General features: G+C 43.6%; 1 protein-coding gene across 13 annotated transcripts; it reads right to left on the bottom strand.

Annotated features, from left to right (window-relative positions):
• Window positions 1-33: 33 nt before the first annotated feature.
• Window positions 34-24,101, bottom strand: LOC109904357 (retinol dehydrogenase 11). Of its 13 annotated transcripts, XR_004202650.1 has the most exons (9): window positions 23,882-24,099; window positions 21,691-21,809; window positions 17,597-17,752; window positions 16,406-16,510; window positions 13,256-13,465; window positions 12,809-12,998; window positions 4,312-5,275; window positions 4,168-4,243; window positions 34-4,070 (listed from the first exon to the last, which is right to left on the bottom strand). XR_004202650.1 is itself a non-coding variant. In XM_031787673.1 (7 exons), the coding sequence occupies exons 1-7, from the start codon at window positions 23,956-23,958 to the stop codon at window positions 5,170-5,172; spliced, it is 846 nt and encodes a 281-aa protein (XP_031643533.1). In that variant the 5' UTR covers window positions 23,959-24,101; the 3' UTR covers window positions 34-5,169. The 13 variants fall into 13 exon arrangements, 3 of the variants coding, with proteins under 3 accessions (XP_031643533.1, XP_031643532.1, XP_031643534.1); XR_004202646.1 differs by having other exon boundaries at window positions 4,168-5,275; XR_004202645.1 differs by having other exon boundaries at window positions 34-4,277.
• Window positions 24,102-24,427: the final 326 nt, after the last annotated feature.

Here is a 24,427-nt window from a genome sequence, read left to right as displayed (position 1 = left end):
TTTAATAGCGATCCCAGAGATTACACCATAATGTTTATTTCTCACTATAATCCCTCAGATTACACCATAATGTTTATTTCTCACTTTAATCCCAGAGATTACACCATAATGTTTATTTCTCACTATAATCCCTCAGATTACACCATAATGTTTATTTCTCACTATAATCCCTCAGATTACACCATAATGTTTATTTCTCACATTAATCTCTCAGATTACACCATAATGTTTATTTCTCACTATAATCCCTCAGATTACACCATAATGTTTATTTCTCACTTTAATCCCAGAGATTACACCATAATGTTTATTTCTCACTATAATCCCTCAGATTACACCATAATGTTTATTTCTCACTATAATCCCTCAGATTACACCATAATGTTTATATTTCTCACTATAATCCCTCAGATTACACCATAATGTTTATATTTCTCACTTTAATCCCTCAGATTACACCGTAATAAACATTTTTATTTCTCACTTTAATCCCTCAGATTACACTTAATAAACATTTTTATTTCTCACTTTAATCCCTCAGATTACACCGTAATGTTTATTTCTCACTTTAATCCCAGAGATTACACCATAATGTTTATTTCTCACTTTAATCCCAGAGATTACACCATAATGTTTATATTTCTCACTTTAATCCCTCAGATTACACTTAATAAACATTTTTATTTCTCACTTTAATCCCTCAGATTACACCGTAATGTTTATTTCTCACTTTAATCCCTCAGATTACACTTAATAAACATTTTTATTTCTCACTTTAATCCCTCAGATTACACCGTAATGTTTATTTCTCACTTTAATCCCTCAGATTACACCGTAATAAACATTTTTATTTCTCACTATAATCCCTCAGATTACACCGTAATAAACATTTTTATTTTTCATTTTAATCCCTCAGATTACACCATAATGTTTATTTCTCACTTTAATCCCTCAGATTACACGTAATATATATTTTTTTTCTCACTTTAATCCCTCAGATTACACCATAGTTATATGTTAATGCCATGACAATCACATTTCAATACTTTAATCAGAATATTAATAATATACACTATATATACAAGAGTATGTGGACAAGCCTACAAATTTGTGGATTCGGCTATTTCAGCCACACCTGTTGCTGACTTGGTGTATAAAATCGAGCACACAGACATGCAATCTCCATAGACAAACATTGGCTGTAGAATGGCCTTACTGAAGAGCTCAGTGACTTTCAACATGGCACTGTCATACGATGCCATCTTTCCAACAAGTCAGTTTGTCACATTTTCTGCCCTGCCAGAGCTGCCCCCCGGTCAACTGTAAGTGCTGTTATTGTGAAATGGAAACGTCTAGGAGCAACAACGGCTCAGCAGCGAAGTGGTAGCCCACAAAAGCTCACAGAACGGGATAGCCGAGTGCTGAAGTGAGTAGCATATACAAATCATCTGTCCTCGGTTGCAACACTCACTACCGAGTTCCAAACTGCCTTTGGAAGCAACGTCAGCACAAGAACGGTTCATCAGGAGCTTCATGAAATGGGTTTCCATGGCAGAGCAGCCGCACACAAGCCTAACATCATCATGCGCAATGACAAGTATCATCTGGAGTGGTGTAAAGCTCACCACCATTGGACTCTGGAGCAGTGGAAACGCGTTCTCTGGAGTGATGAATCACACTTCACCATTTGGCAGCCTGACGGACGAATCTGGGTTTGGCGGATGCCAGGAGAACGCTATCTGTCCCAATGCATAGTGTAAACTAAAGTTTGGTGGAGGAGGAATAATGGTCTGGGGCTGTTTTTCATGGTTCAGGCCCCTTAGTTCCACTGAAGGGAAATCGTAACACTACAGCATACAATGACATTCTAGACAATTCTGTGCTTCCAACTTTGTGGCAACAGTTTGGAGAAGGCCCTTTCCTGTTTCGGCATGACAATTCCCCCGTGCACAAAGCGAGATCCGTGTGGAAAAACTTGACTGGCCAGAGCCCTGACCTCAACCTCATCAAATACCTTTGGGATGAATTAGAACGCCGACTGTTAGCCAGGCCTAACCACCAAACATCAGTACCAGACCTCATTAATGCTCTTGTGGCTGAATGGAAGCAAGTCCCCGCAGCAATGTTCCAATATCTAGTGGAAAGCCTTCCCAGAAGAGTGGAGGCTGTTATAGCAGCAATGTTCCAACATCTAGTGGAAAGCCTTCCCAGAAGAGTGGAAGCTGTTATAGCAGCAATGTTCCAACATCTAGTGGAAAGCCTTCCCAGAAGAGTGGAGGCTGTTATAGCAGTAAAAGGGGGACCAACTCCATATTAATGCCCATGATTTTTGAAAGAAATGTTCGATAACATACTTTTGATCATGTAGTAGTGTATCTACATTGCTGACCGGCCCATGTTAAAATCCACAATAGATATTCATTCACTTTTGATTGAAGTTCTGTTTGTTAGCAAACAGAGACTTAAATCAGCCTGTCTGGTCATGTGATGAGGTGCTGTGCTACATCATCACATCCAGTACCAGTCAACAGTTTGGACACACATATTCATTTCAGGGTTTGTCTTTATTTGTACTATTTTCTACATTGTAGAATAATTGTGAAGACATCAAAACTATGAAATAACTCATGTAGTAACCAAAAAAAGTAGCCACCCTTTGCCTTGATGACAGCTTTGCACACTCTTGGCATTCTCTCGACCAGCTTCACCTGGAATGCAGTTCCCACATATGCTGCAACACTTGTTGGCTGCTTTTCCTTCACTCTGCAGCCCAAACCATCTCAATTGGGTTGAGGTCATCTGATGCATCACTCTCCTTCTTGGTCAAATAGCCCTTACACAGCCTGGAGGTGGGGAATATGGTGCCATTTAGGACACAAGTCTTTTCACTCTGGTTTATTGTTGCCCCCTATCCCAAATTGCGCCCTAGCACCGTTCCCCCTACTCTCCTACCCCCTAGGCACTCACTTATCTTCCCTGATGCACTTTACCATCCTACCTTATCTGAATGTCTGGCCTCTACAAAACGAGAGCCAATGACACCCTATGTAGTGAATAGTTCCATTTGAAACATACCCCAATGACTCTTCGCCCCCCCTCCCCCCTTTCTTTGGTTGAAGAAACAACGTCATCAATTTGGTTATTATAATAATGCAGGTATGATTATTGATCACAGGAAATGTGAGGAGTATGATAATGATTTCCTGTCTTAAAGCGGCCATGTTGGAAAAAGGGTAATGAAGTGGGGGGGGGGGGGGGGGGGGGGGGTTCAATTGGAGGAGGCTGGTGGGAGGAGATATAGGAGGACTGAGCCCGTTGTAATGGAATGAATGGAACCGTATCAAATACATGGAAACCACACGTTTGATTCTGTTCCAATGAATTCCATTCAAATCAAATGTTATTAGTCGCGTGTGCCGAATACAACAGGTGTAAACATTAGTGAAATGCCTGACTGACGAGCCCTTAACCAACGATGCAGTTTAAAATAAAAGCCATTACAATGTGCCTATCCTCCTATAGCTCCTCCAACCAGCCTCCTCTGTTGTGTGTGACACAATTACTAAACAAACAAATAGTAGCTAGTAATATTATATTTTATTTACAGATGTGAACATTAAACTCCTGACATGACTGCTATGTAGTTTGGGTGTCACATTTTCCCAGAATGCCCTGTTTTGTTTTGTTTTCTCCAGAAATACTGGTTTCAGGATTTCCTGATTGTTATTAAAAAAAATATTGCAACCCTAAAATGTACTAAAAAAGGCATGTTTCACATTTGTATAAAAGACATCTCGGTAGCTTAACAATGCTGAGGGGGAAAAAAATCAAGCCTAGAGTGGAGAGGTTCAAAACCAAGCTGAATCCACATGGAGGATAATTTGTACAATTCCTGTAACTCTCCAAATTCCCCCGAAATCCTGGATGTTTTGCTTTAATTCCAGCAATCTTCCAACTAGGATTTCGGAAAATGGGAATTTTGTGAAAAGTTACAGGAAATTTGGAACCCCATTTATAATATGATACAAAACAAACTGAATCAGCTGGTTTATAATACACCCTGGCTAAACCTGGTTACACCCTGGCTAAACACCCTGGCTAAACCTGGTTACACCCTGGCTAAACCTGGTTACACCCTGGCTAAACCTGGTTACACCCTGGCTAAACCTGGTTACACCCTGGCTAAACACCCTGGCTAAACCTGGTTACACCCTGGCTAAACCTGGTTACACCCTGGCTAAACCTGGTTACACCCTGGCTAAACACCCTGGCTAAACCTGGTTACACCCTGGCTAAACACCCTGGCTAAACCTGGTTACACCCTGGCTAAACCTGGTTACACCCTGGCTAAACCTAGTTACACCCTGGCTAAACCTGGTTACACCCTGGCTAAACCTGGTTACACCCTGGCTAAACCTGGTTACACCCTGGCTAAACCCTGGCTAGACCTGGTTACACCCTGGCTAAACCTGGTTACACCCTGGCTAAACCTGGTTACACCCTGGCTAAACACCCTGGCTAAACCTGGTTACACCCTGGCTAAACCTGGTTACACCCTGGCTAAACCTGGTTACACCCTGGCTAAACCTGGTTACACCCTGGCTAACACCCTGGTTACACCCTGGCTAAACCTGGTTACACCCTGGCTAAACCTGGTTACACCCTGGCTAAACACCCTGGCTAAACCTGGTTACACCCTGGCTAAACCCTGGCTAGACTTGGCTAAACCTGGTTACACCCTGGCTAAATCTGGTTACACCCTGGCTAGACCTGGTTACACCCTGGCTAACCTGTGGCGGAACAATAATGTAGTTAATCTTGCAGTTACTACCATAAGAGAGTCCTATCTGCCATTATGTCTATCTGAATACCTCTATGGTTATTATTCAAGTGGGTTAACTGTAGTTTGAGATTACGTAACGTCATGAAATGATAAGGCTACATATGTACTCAGATTGAAAACAAAGACTCCTTAGAGAACATGGGATGCATCCACAATGGCACCCTGTTCCCTTTATAGTGCACCACTTTCTACCGCGGCCCTGTGGGCCCTACTGCCGGCTCTTGCTGTAACCATTTGGCACAAGGTTGTGGGCCCTGGTCAAAAGTAGTGCCTTTACAGGGCGTTGGGGTTGCAACCAGTGTTTTGATGATAGAGGGTGGTTCAGATCAGTGGTCCCAGACGATGCCCAGGAGCTCACTGCTGGCGTCCCACAGCTTCCTGGCCGTCTCCTCGTTCCTCCCCTGGGGGGCCACGGAGGCTGGGGCGCAGTCACTGGGAGAGAGATAGGGGGCATGGTTATAATACAGTCACTAGGAGAGAGATAGGGGGCATGGTTATTATACAGTCACTAGGAGAGAGATAGGGGGCATGGTTATTATACAGTCACTAGGAGAGAGAGAGGGGGCATGGTTATTATACAGTCACTAGGAGAGAGAGAGAGAGGGGGCATGGTTATTATATAGTCACTGGGAGAGAGATAGGGGGCATGGTTATTATATAGTCACTGTTAGGGGGCATGGTTATTATACAGTCACTGGGAGAGAGATAGGGGGCATGGTTATTATACAGTCACTAGGAGATAGGGGGCATGGTTATTATAGTCACTGGGAGATAGAGGGCATGGTTATTATACAGTCACTAGGAGATAGGGGGCATGGTTATTATAGTCACTGGGAGAGAGATAGGGGGCATGGTTATTATATGGTCACTGAGTCACTGAGTTTTCACACCAACAAACAGTCATAAACCACAACAATACATACTAACATAATGACAGACAAATGTGACATGTAGGAGCAAAAACAACAGGGAGGGAGAGAGTTTGGGAAACCAACTGACTGGGTTTTTAAACAAAGCGATGTGATTGGGTAAGGGAAAAGGGATGTGATTGGGTAAGGGAAAGGGAGCAGGTGTGTCTTCTGATTGGCGACACCCGTGACTAGGGCAGAAGGAGAGAAAACAAATACACACAGGATACTTGTATCCGTAACACAGGTGCACCTTGTGCTGGGGACAATAAAGGCCACTAAAATGTTCAGTTTTGTCACAACACAATGCCACAGATGTCTCAAGTTGAGGGATTGTGCAATGGCATGCTGACTGTAGGAATGTCTACCTGAGCTGTTGCCAGATAATTGAATGTCCATTTTCTACCATAAGCCACCTCCAATGTTGTTTTAGAGAATTTGGCAGTATGTCCAACCGGACTCACATCAGAAGACCACAAGTAACCATGCCAACCCAGGCCCTCCACATCCGGCTTCTTCACCTGCGGGATCATCTGAGACCAGCCACCTGGACAGCTGATGAAATTGAGGAGTATTTCTGTCTGTTTAAAAAAAAAAAAGCCCTTTTGTGGTGAAACTCATTCTGATTGGCTGCACCTGGCTCGCCAGTGGGTGGGCCTATGCCCTCCCAGGCCCACCCATGGCGGTGCCCCTGCCCAGTCATGTGAAATCCATAGATTAGGGCCTAATGAATTGATTTACTTATATGAATTAACTCAGTTGCATGTTGCTTTTATATTTACATTAGATGTATGCAAATCAGCCTGAATATCAGGATGCACAACTGCAACGCGTTTTGACTAGGCGCTGCTACTGTACACGACTACACTATCTATAAAACTGAAGTACTCAGGCAACTGGTTGATCAGGCATTCAATAAAGAGACTCGCTAAAAACCCCTACAGAACCGCTTTGGGCTGTAATCCAACTGACGGGTCACCAAGGGCATGCACAATGGTGATATCACCAAAAGAGAACACACATTACTGACGCATTTTTTTTTAAACAGCTCCACGCCGGTAATCTGCCATCCTTAAAATACGGTTTAATTATCTAAATCCCCGAATGGACAGGGCGAGGTTTGGCAGAAGATCTCTGCTCGGTTTCATAAATATGGTTTGATAAATATGTAACGTTATCGTAACACCAATAGAATCAGACATTAGTTAAACGACTCCACACAACATTATTGTCCAAATAATCTGCGCGCATCTCAGAAATGTTTTCGCCCAGTAGGTGGCTTTTGACTATAGTTTGAAGTGTTTAACATAGCCTAATCAGTCCGCGTTAGCCTGCGCAGAATAGTCCAGTAGTAATAGTTTATTATTATTGTTATTGTAACTGCTGCACGAGGCTATAAAACTGCCACAGCAAGCTGATCCCTGCAATGGGAGGATTTATTTTCCAACCCGTTCGCCAAATCCATCCATTACCCACGGTTCTCCCTTATCAAATGAATAGTTTGTCATCGGTGCTTTTGAACATCGGATAAGCTTCCTTGTGTTTCTCTAAACCATTAGCAAACACTTCAATGATTAAACGAAGCGTCATCATGAAAGTTTACTCTCTACCCCCCCCCCCCCCCCCCCCCTCCCTGTTATCGTAGGACTGTAGGCTATAACAAGTTAAACCTTTAAATTGAAGGCCTTTCACCAACCTCTTTCTGTAGGTGATTCTGGGAGGCTAATAAAAAGGTATGTTGTTCACTTTCAGCATAAACAAGCCTATTAACTCTGAAGTGCCTTCATTTATTGGTGATTGATATTTTAACTAAGTTTAGGCTACTTCTGCGCATGACATAACTAGTCCTACCGATACGTGCCATCTAAGCAATTCCCTTATGATAACATTCCCACCCTACACGTAGACCGCGCGTCCATCCCTCTAGAGGACGCTTTCCCTAAAGTAAATAGACATAAAATTGCCAAAATTATATAGCCTAATGATCCTACTCCTGTCTATACAGAAATACAAATCATTCCAAATAGGCTACTAAAGCATGATTTGGCCATAGGGTCAAATCAAACTGTATTGGTCACATACATGTTTTAGCAGATGTTATAGCGGGTGTGCCGAAATGCTTCTTTGAACAAAAAAAATGAGTTGTGGATTGTTTTAAATCGCATTGCCTACAGCCGGAAGGAAAGGAAAGACAACGCGAGCTGCAAATACCAAATAGATGATTGTTGAGTTGCAGCCGTCAGAGAAAAGTTGAGGCCCAGCCACGCTAATGTGATATTAGTGCAAAATACAAATCGCGAGAAAACATAGTAAGGAAACCAAATGGCTATTGCTGTAAATATAAGACAATGAAAATACTCTATTTCGTATTTTAGTTAACAAAATTCTCAACTTAATTAAGCAAACAACAGTAAAGCCTATGTTATTGGGACCAGCGGAACAATTTCGCCATATCCCCGGTGAGTGCGCACTGCGGATATTCACACTTTATCAATGTTTGGTCATTGCCACAAAAGCTTTTCTAAACGTATTATATATATATATATTTATTTATTTATTTATTTATTTTACCTTTATTTAACCAGGTAGGCAAGTTGAGAACAAGTTCTCATTTACAATTGCGACCTGGCCAAGATAAAGCAAAGCAGTTCGACAGATACAACGACACAGAGTTACACATGGAATAAACAAACATAAAGTCAATAATACAGTATAAACAAGTCTATATACAATGTGAGCAAATGAGGTGAGAAGGGAGGTAAAGGCAAAAAAGGCCATGATGGCAAAGTAAATACAATATAGCAAGTAAAATACTGGAATGGTAGTTTTGCAATGGAAGAATGTGCAAAGTAGAAATAAAAAATAATGGGGTGCAAAGGAGCAAAATAAATAAATAAAAATTAAATACAGTTGGGAAAGAGGTAGTTGTTTGGGCTAAATTATAGGTGGGCTATGTACAGGTGCAGTAATCTGTGAGCTGCTCTGACAGTTGGTGCTTAAAGCTAGTGAGGGAGATAAGTGTTTCCAGTTTCAGAGATTTTTGTAGTTCGTTCCAGTCATTGGCAGCAGAGAACTGGAAGGAGAGGCGGCCAAAGAAAGAATTGGTTTTGGGGGTGACTAGAGAGATATACCTGCTGGAGCGTGTGCTACAGGTGGGAGATGCTATGGTGACCAGCGAGCTGAGATAAGGGGGGACTTTACCTAGCAGGGTCTTGTAGATGACATGGAGCCAGTGGGTTTGGCGACGAGTATGAAGCGAGGGCCAGCCAACGAGAGCGTACAGGTCGCAATGGTGGGTAGTATATGGGGCTTTGGTGATAAAACGGATTGCACTGTGATAGACTGCATCCAATTTGTTGAGTAGGGTATTGGAGGCTATTTTGTAAATGACATCACCAAAGTCGAGGATTGGTAGGATGGTCAGTTTTACAAGGGTATGTTTGGCAGCATGAGTGAAGGATGCTTTGTTGCGAAATAGGAAGCCAATTCTAGATTTAACTTTGGATTGGAGATGTTTGATATGGGTCTGGAAGAAGAGTTTACAGTCTAACCAGACACCTAAGTATTTGTAGTTGTCCACGTATTCTAAGTCAGAGCCGTCCAGAGTAGTGATGTTGGACAGGCGGGTAGGTGCAGGTAGCGATCGGTTGAAGAGCATGCATTTAGTTTTACTTGTATTTAAGAGCAATTGGAGGCCACGGAAGGAGAGTTGTATGGCATTGAAGCTTGCCTGGAGGGTTGTTAACACAGTGTCCAAAGAAGGGCCGGAAGTATACAGAATGGTGTCGTCTGCGTAGAGGTGGATCAGGGACATGTATCAGGGATATATATATATATATATATATATCGTAAAATATATATATGAGGAAAATATTTTTTTTTACAATTTCCTCATCCAGTTTAGACGGAGGTAATAATTCAATTTGTCTCCCCTTCTTGTACGCCTAGTATATCGACAATGTCGTAATTTGTCGTATTAAAAACAAGTCTGCCAAATGTCTGCAGTCATGGAAATGTACGTCTCCAAACTCGAAACTCACCCGCTGCCTACGTCCCCAAATTAATTATATTGAATGAAAACCCTTGGTTTTTACCTCGTCGCACACATTTCATTCTCCATTTCATTCACAATCAAGGACAACTGTGTTTTGCCCTCCAGCAGTGGTGACGTGTAGGCCTATGAGGATGTAGCCTTGTGACACTGTCCTACTGAACTCTGTACGGTACTTTTTCATTTACAACTGCGACCTGGCCAAGATAAACGCATAGCAGTTCGACACAAACAACAACAACAGAGTTACACATGGAGTAAACAAAACATACAGTCAATAACACAATAGAAAAATATATATACACAGTGTGTGCAAATGAAGTAAGGCCTTACTTAAATGTAATAGATTTCTTTTAGAAAAAGCATCCACACATGTTAGCAGCTTCATATCAATATATTTGTTTATTTTAAGCTTTTCAAATATATTCCTTTATCTTGTTTATATTATGGAATTACAGTTTTCATCTAATCATCTTCGTAATAATAATAATTAGTTTGTAGAGCGCATTTCCCACTCAACGCGCAAATTGTTTCACAGCCTCAGTTCGAGATGATTTAGTCCCTTTTATTTCTGAAAATAAGATGATGATACTGGCCTTTTATTATTAAATGATTTAGTTCTGATATTTTAACTTTATTGTAGATTTATATTATGGTGTTTCTATTCACAGAAAAACTAAAATATATTTTACAGTATAGCATATATATTGTCTACCTAAAACATCCGTTAATACATTTTGAAGTCCTTCAAAATAGAAACTACATATCCTAATGGTAGACTATAGTCTACTGTGGGTGTGGTAGGATAAATATTACGACGGAATAGGCCTAATTAAAAGAATAGCGATGATGGAAACAACATTCTAGGCAGAGCATGACCAAAGCTTTTAGCTGAGCAGTACCACAGCCAAATTAGAGCCAGAGAGAAGACAGACAACATTTAAAAAGGCTCTGCTCGTCCCTCACCTGCTTCCATGCTCTGGTATTCAGAAACAGCAGTGCTTTAGGCTATCAAAGAACTGTCAATCACATCGATGGATGGAACCGGTGAATGAATGTTTGCAGCCACCATTACATGGTCTGTCCAGCTGCATAACAAATGACTAATTAGACTAAATAACAATTAAGTATCTTCTTCAAAATGACTTAGTATCGAATTTGAGAGATACTAAGTAATTGAAATGAGAATTTATTTATTACTTTAGCCTTAAGAGAGAGAGAGAGAGCATCCCAGCAAACCGGGTAGATTCCCAGATAATTAACGGAGATTCACATTAGATTAAAATGTGTCACGTGCACAAGTACAGTGAAATGCCTTTCTTGCTTAGCTCTAAACCCAACAGTAATCAATATAGTACTAAAATAAACATGAGATAAAACAAAAACACACGAGAAAGTAAGAGGGTCAGTTCCAAGACCATATTTACAATGTGCAGGGATACTGGTGTGATGGAGGTAGATATGTATTTATAGGGATAAGGTACCTAGGAGTCAAGATATATGATAAACAGAGTAGCAGCAGCGTAAATGACGATTGTATGTGTGCGTGCATGTAAAGTCCTCCTCTCACGTTTTCCCCCTTTGCTTGTGGACTTCAGTGCACAACACAACAGCTGTCTGTGACCAGGCGGAAAAAATAAACTCTCCAAGCCAAACCTTCATACCATAACCGCTAACCTCTACACTACATTGTTATCCCCATATTAGCTAACGTCATAGTCAACAATCTAGAACATGTTAGTAAACCCACAATCCAATTCATGAGTACAATCAAGCAGTAGTGTACAGCAAGCATCTTAGCAGTTACACCGGCAGGCCCCGGTGGCAATGAAGTAATAAAACCGGAATCTTCCAGAATCTTGGAAGAGTTTGAACATTGGATAGCCTTAGCCAGCTAGCTAACATACATGACATTCCTCTCTGTTTGGTCAGGTTGTTGAGTAGGCAAAATTAGCTAGCTAAGTAAGTGAAAAATGCACCAAATATACATCTCTCTGCTGCTTCTCCTTAATTTTTTATATAATTTGTTCAAAACTGTTCAACCATTGTCTTTCTCTCTTTGAGTCAACTACTCACCACATTTTATGTACTGCAGTGCTAGCTAGCTGTAGCTTATGCTTTCAGTACTAGATTCATCCTCTGATCCTTTGATTGGGTGGACAACATGTCAGGTCATGCTGCAAGAGCTCTGATAGGTTGGAGGACGTCCTCTAGAAGTTGTCATAATTACTGTGTAAGTCTATGGAAGGGGGTGAGAACCATGAGCCTCCTAGGTTTTGAATTGAAGTCAATGTACCCAGAGGAGGACGGAAACTAGCTGTCCTCCGGCTACACCATGGTGCTACTCTAGAGGGTGCTGTTGAGGCTACCGTAGACCTTATTGAAAAACAGTGTTTTAATCAGTTATTTGGTACAGGAATATATTTAGTATAGTTTTATATAAAAATAATAACTTAAAAAAAAAACATTTCACAATTTTTGGGAAATTCTGTGAGTAGGATGGACCTCCTGAGGAGCCTCCACTGGTATAATTTAGAGCCAAGCTTGTTGACTTTAAATCCAATGATATCCTGCTATTGGACACACTTATTGAATTAAGCTACAGAACGTGATAACAGTAATTAGTGAGGCACATTCTTGAATTGTTGAATTGATCCACCCATTTATGTTAATCTATTAAAAATATGCAAATATACCCATTGTATTTATGCAAATTAGCACAATTTTCTTGATTTTAATACAAACATAAATTTAAAAAATGCCTGATATCATTAGAAAATGTATATATGAGTGCATTCTAAGAAAATTTAATTTAATATTTAATTTAAAATTTAAATTTAATTCCATAATTGCTATAATTCAGTCTATCTGACGGATTATAAAAATTCAAAAAAAAGTTTGGAGTATCTTCATCCACTGTTCAACTGCATTTATTAGAATTGTTTTGAATCTAACCTGGGGCAGGGACTGAATGTGCTACATACTGTAGCATAATCTCTACCTCACCTGAAGTGTTTCCCGGTGAGGGAGTGCAGCTCCTCTGCCACTGCGCAGTAGATGGATGTCTGGGCCCCGTCCCGAGGGCTCTTCAGGAACAAGGAGAACAGAGAGAACAGCAGAGACATGATGGTGGAGTGGCGTACCAGGTCCGAGCACACCAACCCAGGGTGGACAGAGTTCACCGTCACACTGGAACCTGGGGAAGGAGGTAGGAAGTGTTACCATGGGAGACAGTGTTTCTTCAAGATCATCTTCTGTGTGAGAACGTTTTAGATCACCGTATGTTGCTAAGTAACTTCATAACTGTCATTTTGCCTTTCTGATCATGTATTTTGTGTATGTGTTTTCTCACTAAAACTCTTTACTAACCCTCAGTTTCTCTTCTGTATTTTCTGATCCATTGTCCAACAAATGTGGCAGGTTGCCATTCTCTCTCCCCCTCTCCCAGCCTACCTTTGAGTCTGCGGGCCAGCTCCCTAGCGAACAGAAGGTTGGCCAACTTGCTCTGGCAGTATGCGAGGCCGCTGTTGTAGCTGCCCTGGCTGAGGAGGTCATGGAAGCGGATCCAGCCAACGTTATGAGCCAGAGAGGAAACCACAACGATACGGGCCGGAGCACTACGCTTCAGCAGACCAATCAGGAGGTACGTCAACAGGAAGTGACCTATCAGGAGTAAACAACAACACAATCAGTTGCTTTGTCAGAAAGTAGGGGCGTGGCAATCTTTACCAAGGGTCAACTTCAGTTCTCGGTTGTCTCCCCCCTGACCAAGTCCTAAAGCAATGGGACTCCCAACATTTTTCAGATTATTACCAATCCCACAAGGTATGACTCCAAACACCCAGAAAAGGCTACTGTCCTCAATGTTTTCCTCAAAAAATTATCCTTATAGGTATCTACTGCCCATGTCCCTTAATGTTGTGGTTGTTACTGACAAGAAGCACCGAGGCTGAGCTCTTTAATCATCACTTCATGAAGTCAGGATTCCTATTTGACTCAGACATGCCTCCTTGTCCGTCCACCATTTCCCACCCCTTCTAATGCAACTAATCCCAATGCTTCTCCCTCTTGTTCCCCTGCCCAACTACAAAGTTTCTCCCTGCAGGCGGTCACTGAGTCCAAGGTGCTAAAGGAGCTCCTGAAACTTGACCCCGAAAACCCTTTTTTCTTCAAGGTTGTTGCCCCTATAATCGCCTGTCTCTCCTCTCTGGCGAGGTTCCCAGTGCTTGGAAGGCAGCCACGGTTCATCCTTTATTTAAAGAGGGAGGTCAAGCTGATCCTAACTGTTACAGGTCTATTTATATTTTGCCCTGTTTATCGAAAGTGTTGCAAAAACTTGTCAATAATCAACCGACTGGCTTTCTTAATGTCTGTAGTATTCTCTCTGGTATGTCTGTAGTATTCTCTCTGGTATGTCTGTAGTATTCTCTCTGGTATGTCTGTAGTATTCTCTCTGGTATGTCTGTAGTATTCTCTCTGGTATGTCTGTAGTATTCTCTCTGGTATGTCTGTAGTATTCTCTCTGGTATGTCTGTAGTATTCTCTCTGGTATGTCTGTAGTATTCTCTCTGGTATGTCTGTAGTATTCTCTCTGGTATGTCTGTAGTATTCTCTCTGGTATGTCTGTAGTATTCTCTCTGGTATGTCTGTAGTATTCTCTCTGGTATGTCTGTAGTATTCTCTCTGGTATGCAATCTGGTTTCCGCTCAGGTTATGGATGTGTCACTGCACATAGTCTATCGGTAAATAGCCCACCCATTTTTACCTACCTCATCCCCATACTGTTTTTATTTATTTATTAACTTTTCTGCTCTTTTACACCAATATCTCTACCTGTACATGACCATCTGATCATTTATCACTCCAGTGTTAATCTGCAAAATTGTAATTATTCACCTACCTCCTCATGCCTTTTGCACATAATGTATATAGACTCTCTTTTTTTCTACTGTGTTATTGACTTGTTAATTGTTTACTCCATGTGTAACTCTGTGTTGTTGTCTGTTCACACTGCTATGCTTTATCTTGGCCAGGTCGCAGTTGTAAATGAGAACTTGTTCTCAACTAGCCTACCTGGTTAAATAAAGGTGTTCTCAACTGGCCTACCTGGTTAAATAAAGGTGTTCTCAACTAGCCTACCTGGTTAAATAAAGGTGTTCTCAACTGGCCTACCTGGTTAAATAAAGGTGTTCTCAACTAGCCTACCTGGTTAAATAAAGGTGTTCTCAACTAGCCTACCTGGTTAAATAAAGGTGTTCTCAACTGGCCTACCTGGTTAAATAAAGGTGTTCTCAACTGGCCTACCTGGTTAAATAAAGGTGTTCTCAACTAGCCTACCTGGTTAAATAAAGGTGTTCTCAACTAGCCTACCTGGTTAAATAAAGGTGTTCTCAACTAGCCTACCTGGTTAAATAAAGGTGTTCTCAACTAGCCTACCTGGTTAAATAAAGGTGTTCTCAACTAGCCTACCTGGTTAAATAAAGGTGTTCTCAACTAGCCTACCTGGTTAAATAAAGGTGTTCTCAACTGGCCTACCTGGTTAAATAAAGGTGTTCTCAACTAGCCTACCTGGTTAAATAAAGGTGTTCTCAACTAGCCTACCTGGTTAAATAAAGGTGTTCTCAACTAGCCTACCTGGTTAAATAAAGGTGTTCTCAACTAGCCTACCTGGTTAAATAAAGGTGTTCTCAACTAGCCTACCTGGTTAAATAAAGGTGTTCTCAACTAGCCTACCTGGTTAAATAAAGGTGTTCTCAACTAGCCTACCTGGTTAAATAAAGGGGGGGAAAAATAAAAAAAAAGGTCCTCAATGATGTCATCATTGCCCTTGATTCTAAGCAATGTTGTGCTGCTATTTTTATTGACTTGGCCAAAGCTTTTGATACGGTAGTACATCTTTGTGATCATTCCAGAATTGGTGTCTCTAAGGGATCGTTGGCCTGGTTTGCCAACTACCTCTCTCAAAGAGGGCAGCCACTGCCTGTCACCAAGGCAGTACCCCAAGGCTCGATCCTAGGCCCAATGCTCTTCTCAATTTACATCAACGACATAGCTCAGGCGATAGGAAGCTCTCTCATCCATGTATATGCAGATGATACAGTCTTATACTCAGCTGGTCCCTCCCTGGATTTTGTGTTAAACGCTCTACAACAAAGCTTTCTTCGTGTCCAACAAGCTTTCTCTGCCCTTAACCTTGTTCTGAACACCTCCAAAACAAAGGTCATGTGGTTTGGTAAGAAGAATGCCCCTCTTCCCACAGGTGTGATTACTACCTCTGAGGGTTTAGAGCTTGAGGTAGTCACCTCATACAAGTACGTGGGAGTATGGCTAGACGGTACACTGCCCTTCTCTCAGCACATATCAAAGCTGCAGGCTAAAGTTAAATCTAGACTTGGTTTCTTCTATCGTAATCGCTCCTCTTTAACCCAAGCTGACAAACTAACCCTGATTCAGATGACCATCCTACCCATGCTAGATTACGGAGACGTAATTTATAGATCGGCAGGTAAGGGTGGTCTCGAGCGGCTAGATGTTCTTTACTATTTCTCCCGTAGGAGTCCTTGGTTTCGGATCCCACCCATGATATCAGCGTCTCGGTCTCACCCAGGTGGTTGACCCCCAGCTGCATCTCGAAGCCGTCGATGGTCTTCACGTACGGACACATCATGACCCCAGCATTGTTGATCAGGATGTGGAGGTGGTCGACCTCTACAGGGGGTCAGAGCCAATATTATACCGTTTTTTACAGAGGAATAAACACATAATGAGAGCTAATTAATTATGAATAATAAATACTGTAATAATGAGTCCTTGCTAATAACTAATAAATATTGTAATAATGAGTCCTTGCTAATAACTAATAAATACTGTAATAATGAGTCCTTGCTAATAACTAATAAATACTGTAATAATGAGTGCTTGTTAATAACTAATAACAATATAATAAATACTGTCATAATATTGTAATAACATGTAAAGGTCACATGGCCTGCGCCCCAAATGTAAAGGTCACAAGGCCTGCGCCCCAAATGTAAAGATCACATGGCCTGCGCCCCAAATGTAAAGATCACATGGCCTGCGCCCCAAATGTAAAGATCACATGGCCTGCGCCCCAAATGTAAAGGTCACATGGCCTGCGCCCCAAATGTAAAGATCACATGGCCTGCGCCCCAAATGTAAAGATCACAAGGCCTGCGCCCCAAATGTAAAGGTCACATGGCCTGCGCCCCAAATGTAAAGGTCACAAGGCCTGCGTCCCGAATGTAAAGGTCACAAGGCCTGCGCCCCAAATGTAAAGGTCACATGGCCTGCGCCCCAAATGTAAAGGTCACATGGCCTGCGCCCCAAATGTAAAGGTCACAAGGCCTGCGCCCCAAATGTAAAGGTCACATGGCCTGCGCCCCAAATGTAAAGATCACATGGCCTGCGCCCCAAATGTAAAGATCACATGGCCTGCGCCCCAAATGTAAAGATCACATGGCCTGCGCCCCAAATGTAAAGGTCACATGGCCTGCGCCCCAAATGTAAAGGTCACATGGCCTGCGCCCCAAATGTAAAGGTCACAAGGCCTGCGCCCCAAATGTAAAGGTCACATGGCCTGCGCCCCAAATGTAAAGATCACATGGCCTGCGCCCCAAATGTAAAGATCACATGGCCTGCGCCCCAAATGTAAAGGTCACATGGCCTGCGCCCCAAATGCCACCTTATTTGGAGCTCTATGGGCCCTGGTCAAAAGTAGTGCACTACATATGGAATAGGGTGCTATTTGAGAAGCATCTGAAGTAGTAGGTTGACCTCTGTGTAAGCGTTGCACGAAGGCCCGTATGGAGCTGGTATCAGCCAGGTCTAGCTCTCGGACCTCTACGTTTGCCTTGCAGTAGATGCGTCGTATCGATGCTGCGGCCTCCTCACCCTTCTCCACATCCCTGCACGCCATGATCACCCTCGCACCTGGCAATAGACAATAATCAATAAATCAGCATAGATGACACAGTGTTCCTTTTTAAAAGACCACCTCTCCTCTTCCTTTACATCCTTCTATCGTTATTGTTGAGGTCATGAAGGACAGGAGGTAAGGAAAGGAGGCAAGGGCAGTAATGAGGCCACACTATGAATTACTATTAGGATGAAGACCAGGTGTGCGTACCAAATAGGACTATATGCATTACTGTTGACCAAGGGCCCTGAGTAGTGCACTAACTAAGGAACAGGGCCCAGAGTAGTGCCCTAAATAAGGAAAAGGAACCAGAGTAGTGCAATAAATAAGGAACCGGGACCAGAGTAGTGCACTAAGGAACCGGGACCAGAGTAGTGCACTAAGGAACAGGGCCCAGAGTAGTGCACTAAATAAGGAACAGGGCCCAGAGTAGTGCACTAAATAAGGAACAGGGCCCAGAGTAGTGCACTAAATAAGGAACAGGGCCCAGAGTAGTGCACTAAATAAGGAACAGGGCCCAGAGTAGTGCACTAAATAAGGAACAGGGCCCAGAGTAGTGCACTAAATAAGGAACAGGGCCCAGAGTAGTGCACTAAATAAGGAACAGGGCCCAGAGTAGTGCACTAAATAAGGAACAGGGCCCAGAGTAGTGCACTAAATAAGGAACAGGGCCCAGAGTAGTGCACTAAATAAGGAACAGGGCCCAGAGTAGTGCACTAAATAAGGAACAGGGCCCAGAGTAGTGCACTAAATAAGGAACAGGGCCCAGAGTAGTGCACTAAATAAGGAACAGGGCCCAGAGTAGTGCACTAAATAAGGAACAGGGCCCAGAGTAGTGCACTAAATAAGGAACAGGGCCCAGAGTAGTGCACTAAATAAGGAACAGGGCCCAGAGTAGTGCACTAAATAAGGAACAGGGCCCAGAGTAGTGCACTAAATAAGGAACAGGGCCCAGAGTAGTGCACTAAATAAGGAACAGGGCCCAGAGTAGTGCACTAAATAAGGAACCGGGCCCAGAGTAGTGCACTAAATAAGGAAAAGGGACCAGAGTAGTGCACTAAATAAGGAAAAGGGCCCAGAGTAGTGCACTAAATAAGGAACCGGGCCCAGAGTAGTACACTAAATAAGGAACCGGGCCCAGAGTAGTGCACTAAATAAGGAAAGGGCCCAGAGTAGTGCACTAAATAAGGAACAGGGCCCAGAGTAGTGCACTAAGGAAAGGGCCCAGAGTAGTGCACTAAATAAGGAACCGGGCCCAGAGTAGTGCACTAAGGAAAGGCCCCAGAGTAGTGCACTAAATAAGAAAGGGCCCAGAGTAGTGCACTAAGGAAAGGGCCCAGAGTAGTGCACTAAATAAGGAACAGGGCCCTGAGTAGTGCACTAAGGAACAGGGCCCAGAGTAGTGCACTAAATAAGGAACCGGGCCCAGAGTAGTGCACTAAGGAAAGGGCCCAGAGTAGTGCACTAAATAAGGAACAGGGCCCAGAGTAGTGCACTAAGGAAAGGGCCCAGAGTAGTGCACTAAGGAAAGGGCCCAGAGTAGTGCACTAAATAAGGAACAGGGCCTAGAGTAGTGCACTAAGGAAAGGGCCCAGAGTAGTGCACTAAATAAGGAACCGGGCCCAGAGTAGTGCACTAAATAAGGAACCGGGCCCAGAGTAGTGCACTAAGGAAAGGGCCCAGAGTAGTGCACTAAATAAGGAACGGGCCCAGAGTAGTGCACTAAATAAGGAACAGGGCCTAGAGTAGTGCACTAAGGAAAGGGCCCAGAGTAGTGCACTAAATAAGGAACCGGGCCCAGAGTAGTGCACTAAATAAGGAAAAGGGACCAGAGTAGTGCACTAAATAAGGAACAGGGCCCAGAGTAGTGCACTAAATAAGGAACAGGGCCCAGAGTAGTGCACTAAATAAGGAACCGGGCCCAGAGTAGTACACTAAATAAGGAACCGGGCCCAGAGTAGTGCACTAAATAAGGAAAAGGGCCCAGAGTAGTGCACTAAATAAGGAACAGGGCCCAGAGTAGTGCACTAAGGAAAGGGCCCAGAGTAGTGCACTAAATAAGGAACCGGGCCCAGAGTAGTGCACTAAGGAAAGGGCCCAGAGTAGTGCACTAAATAAGGGCCCAGAGTAGTGCACTAAGGAAAGGGCCCAGAGTAGTGCACTAAATAAGGAACAGGGCCCTGAGTAGTGCACTAAGGAACAGGGCCCAGAGTAGTGCACTAAGGAACAGGGCCCAGAGTAGTGCACTAAATAAGGAACAGGGCCCAGAGTAGTGCACTAAATAAGGAACAGGGCCCAGAGTAGTGCACTAAGGAAAGGGCCCAGAGTAGTGCACTAAATAAGGAACAGGGCCCAGAGTAGTGCACTAAGAAAAGGGCCCAGAGTAGTGCACTAAGGAAAGGGCCCAGAGTAGTGCACTAAATAAGGAACAGGGCCTAGAGTAGTGCACTAAGGAAAGGGCCCAGAGTAGTGCACTAAATAAGGAACCGGGCCCAGAGTAGTGCACTAAATAAGGAAAAGGGACCAGAGTAGTGTTATAAATAAGGAAAAGGGCCCAGAGTAGTGCACTAACTAAGGAACAGGGCCCAGAGTAGTGCACTAAATAAGGAACCGGGCCCAGAGTAGTACACTAAATAAGGAACCGGGCCCAGAGTAGTGCACTAAATAAGGATCCGGGCCCAGAGTAGTGCACTAAATAAGGAACCGGGCCCAGAGTAGTGCACTAAATAAGGAACCGGGCCCAGAGTAGTGCACTAATAAGGAACCGAGCCCAGAGTAGTGCACTAAATAAGGAACAGAGCCCAGAGTAGTGCACTAAATAAGGAACCGGGCCCAGAGTAGTGCACTAAATAAGGAACCGGGCCCAGAGTAGTGCACTAAGGAAAGGGCCCAGAGTAGTGCACTAAGGAAAGGGCCCAGAGTAGTGCACTAAGGAAAGGGCCCAGAGTAGTGCACTAAATAAGGAACCGGGCCCAGAGTAGTGCACTAAGGAAAGGGCCCAGAGTAGTGCACTAAATAAGGAACCGGGCCCAGAGTAGTGCACTAAATAAGGAACCGGGCCCAGAGTAGTGCACTAAGGAAAGGGCCCAGAGTAGTGCACTAAATAAGAAAGGGCCCAGAGTAGTGCACTTAATAAGAAAGGGCCCAGAGTAGTGCACTAAATAAGGAACCGGGCCCAGAGTAGTGCACTAAATAAGGAACCGGGCCCAGAGTAGTGCACTAAATAAGGAACCGGGCCCAGATTAGTGCACTAAATAAGGAACCGGGCCCAGAGTAGTGCACTAAATAAGAAAGGGCCCAGAGTAGTGCACTAAATAAGGAACCGGGCCCAGAGTAGTGCACTAAATAAGGAACCGGGCCCAGAGTAGTGCACTAAATAAGAAAGGGCCCAGAGTAGTGCACTAAATAAGGAACCGGGCCCAGAGTAGTGCACTAAATAAGAAAGGGCCCAGAGTAGTGCACTAAATAAGGAACTGGGCCCAGAGTAGTGCACTAAATAAGAAAGGGCCCAGAGTAGTGCACTAAGGAAAGGGCCCAGAGTAGTGCACTAAATAAGGAACCGGGCCCAGAGTAGTGCATTAAATAAGGAACCGGGCCCAGAGTAGTGCACTAAGGAAAGGGCCCAGAGTAGTGCACTAAGGAAAGGGCCCAGAGTAGTGCACTAAATAAGGAACCGAGCCCAGAGTAGTGCACTAAATAAGGAACCGAGCCCAGAGTAGTGCACTAAATAAGGAACCGGGCCCAGAGTAGTGAACTAAATAAGGAACCGGGCCCAGAGTAGTGCACTAAATAAGGAAAAGGTTCCATTTGAGCCTGTTTCTTTACTTAATCTCCACCGGCTGGCAATATCTGTGTGATGATGAATGTAAGGAGGCAAGGAAAGGAGACAAGGAATTGACTCCACACCATGTATGACTATCAGGATATGACCCTGTATGTGTCAGTTAGTCACCTCTGATAGCCAGGTCCAGGGCAGTCTCCTTCCCAATACCAGTGTTGGCTCCAGTAATCAGGACCGTCTTCCCGTCCAACCGGGCCATAGACATACATGTTCCACCTGCAGAGTATTTCCTGGACAGACAGGAAATATATCGGTGTTATTATCTCAAATCCAATGTATGTAGCTGTTCTGTCTACGTTGGTAAGGTTGGCACTGGCACATTGTGAAAAGTCCACACAGACTGCGTTACAAAATGGCTCCCTATTCTCCATATAGAGCTCTACTGTTGGCCAGGGCCCATGGAGCTCTACTGTCAACCAGGACCCATAGAGCTCTACTGTCGACCAGGGATCATAGAGCTCTACTATCGACCAGGGCCCATGGAGAGCTCTACTATCGACCAGGGCCCATAGAGCTCTACTGTCGACCAGGACCCATAGAGCTCTACTGTCGACCAGGGATCATAGAGCTCTACTGTCGACCAGGGATCATGGAGCTCTACTGTTGACCAGGGAGCATAGAGCTCTACTGTCAACCAGGGCCCATAGAGCTCTACTGTTGACCAGGGAGCATAGAGCTCTACTGTTGACCAGGGAGCATAGAGCTCTACTGTCAACCAGGGCCCATAGAGCTCTACTGTTGACCAGGGCCCATAGAGCTCTACTGTCGACCAGGGATCAGAGAGCTCTACTATCGACCAGGGCCCATGGAGAGCTCTACTATCGACCAGGGCCCATAGAGCTCTACTGTCAACCAGGACCCATAGAGCTCTACTGTCGACCAGGGATCATAGAGCTCTACTGTCGACCAGGGCCCATGGAGAGCTCTACTATCGACCAGGGCCCATAGAGCTCTACTGTCGACCAGGACCCATAGAGCTCTACTGTTGGCCAGGGCCCATGGAGCTCTACTGTCAACCAGGACCCATAGAGCTCTACTGTCGACCAGGGATCATAGGGCTCTACTGTTGACCAGGGATCATAGGGCTCTACTGTTGACCAGGGAGCATAGAGCTCTGTCAACCAGGGCCCATAGAGCTCTACTGTTGACCAGGGCCCATAGAGCTCTACTGTCGACCAGGGATCATAGAGCTCTACTATCGACCAGGGCCCATGGAGAGCTCTACTATCGACCAGGGCCCATAGAGCTCTACTGTCAACCAGGACCCATAGAGCTCTACTGTCGACCAGGGATCATAGAGCTCTACTGTCGACCAGGGCCCATGGAGAGCTCTACTATCGACCAGGGCCCATAGAGCTCTACTGTCGACCAGGACCCATAGAGCTCTACTGTTGGCCAGGGCCCATGGAGCTCTACTGTCAACCAGGACCCATAGAGCTCTACTGTCGACCAGGGATCATAGGGCTCTACTGTTGACCAGGGATCATAGGGCTCTACTGTCGACCAGGGATCATAGGGCTCTACTGTTGACCAGGGGTCATAAGGCTCTACTGTCGAACAGGGATCGGTATAGGGAATAGGCTGTCATTTTGGATGCACATCCCAGGCTACACAGAAAAGAGATTACTGGTTAAAATTGTATAAAAACATTTTTGGGGGAATTTATTATTTATTACTTTTATTTACGATTTAACATGAAACATATTGTTCTCTCAATATGCAAGGATCAATCTGGCATCAATGATCAAACATTAACTCATTAACACCCACAAAACCTGGCTCGCTACCGATTAACCAATGGCTTGCGGAACATAATTTAACTCCAACCACGCGCGCAACGCTTCTTATGCATATTTATTAATATGATAGCGCTCGAGCCTACTCATCTGCATTATTCAGCAGTACGGGTCGCCTGACAATGACAATCATTGTCCGACTAATTAAGGCAATATGAGATGCCAATCATTCACAATTGGATCATATTCAATTGACAGTGCATTTCGAGCCTTTAGTCCAAACAACAACAAATTAATATTGTACTGAAGAAGGCTGTCTTCGTTATGGGGGGGGGAAAGGTGTTTCTTTGGGCTTTATTATCGCAGAGAAATAATTGTAAAAAAAATGTAATCATCAACACTGATGTCGATGCATTTAGCGACCCAATTGCCTGTCACAATCTCTTCGTTTTTCAGTAGCCTGACAATGACAATCATTGTTCGAATAATTAGGCAATATGAGATGCCAAGCATAGTAACGGATGATGCATCGGCTATAGCCTCGAACATACATCGCTCATTCTTACCTAATGTAGGGTGCGAATAAAACCATGAGCAGCGCGACAACCACAAGACCTGCGACAATCAGGACGAGCACCATCATGACACGGATCCTCTCTCTCTCGTTGGTTTTCCTCACTGCTGTTCCATCATGGCTCTGTGCTCCAGCGACCACACAGCTGATCTGAGATGTCAAACTTTATGGTGAAGTGTAGGTGGATGGGATGTGTCACAGATGCTCGTTCAATGGAACCTGGGATTGTAGTTTTCTTTCCCCACATATTAATTGTGGATTTTTATTTATTTATTATGTTTTAAAGAAAACAAAAAAACGAAAGTGAAGTTGAATCTAATAACTGCTATTTAGTTTGTAAGATACTAGTCTACATATTCCCCCTTAGATGAAAACAATAATTCATCTGAAAGATGGTAAATATATCAGTTATGATTATTATAAAAACGACATTGACCACAATGCACCAGTGAAAGTTACCTTTTCAATGCCCGTATATAAATATCTAACATATTATTTCAGTTTTAACCACAATTTTTTTAAACCATTATTCATATTA

This window comes from Oncorhynchus kisutch, linkage group LG14 (genome assembly GCF_002021735.2).
Source record: "Oncorhynchus kisutch isolate 150728-3 linkage group LG14, Okis_V2, whole genome shotgun sequence".
Taxonomy (NCBI): Eukaryota; Metazoa; Chordata; class Actinopteri; order Salmoniformes; family Salmonidae; genus Oncorhynchus; species Oncorhynchus kisutch.
Note: the sequence above shows the minus strand (reverse complement) of the source record. Positions and strands in the feature narration are given on the sequence as shown.

What these genes read in the sequence shown, in the direction of transcription:
- LOC109904357 (XM_031787672.1), bottom strand. Translation starts at nt 23,958, where the DNA reads ATGATGGTGCTCGTCCTGATTGTCGCAGGTCTTGTGGTTGTCGCGCTG. An exon ending in GCTGGGGGTCAACCACCTGG is followed by an intron (nt 13,466 to 16,405) that starts GTGAGACCGAGA and finishes TACTCCTGATAG; the next exon opens with GTCACTTCCTGTTGACGTAC. An exon ending in CTCACCGGGAAACACTTCAG is followed by an intron (nt 5,276 to 12,808) that starts GTGAGGTAGAGA and finishes TCTCTCTCCCAG; the next exon opens with TGACTGCGCCCCAGCCTCCG.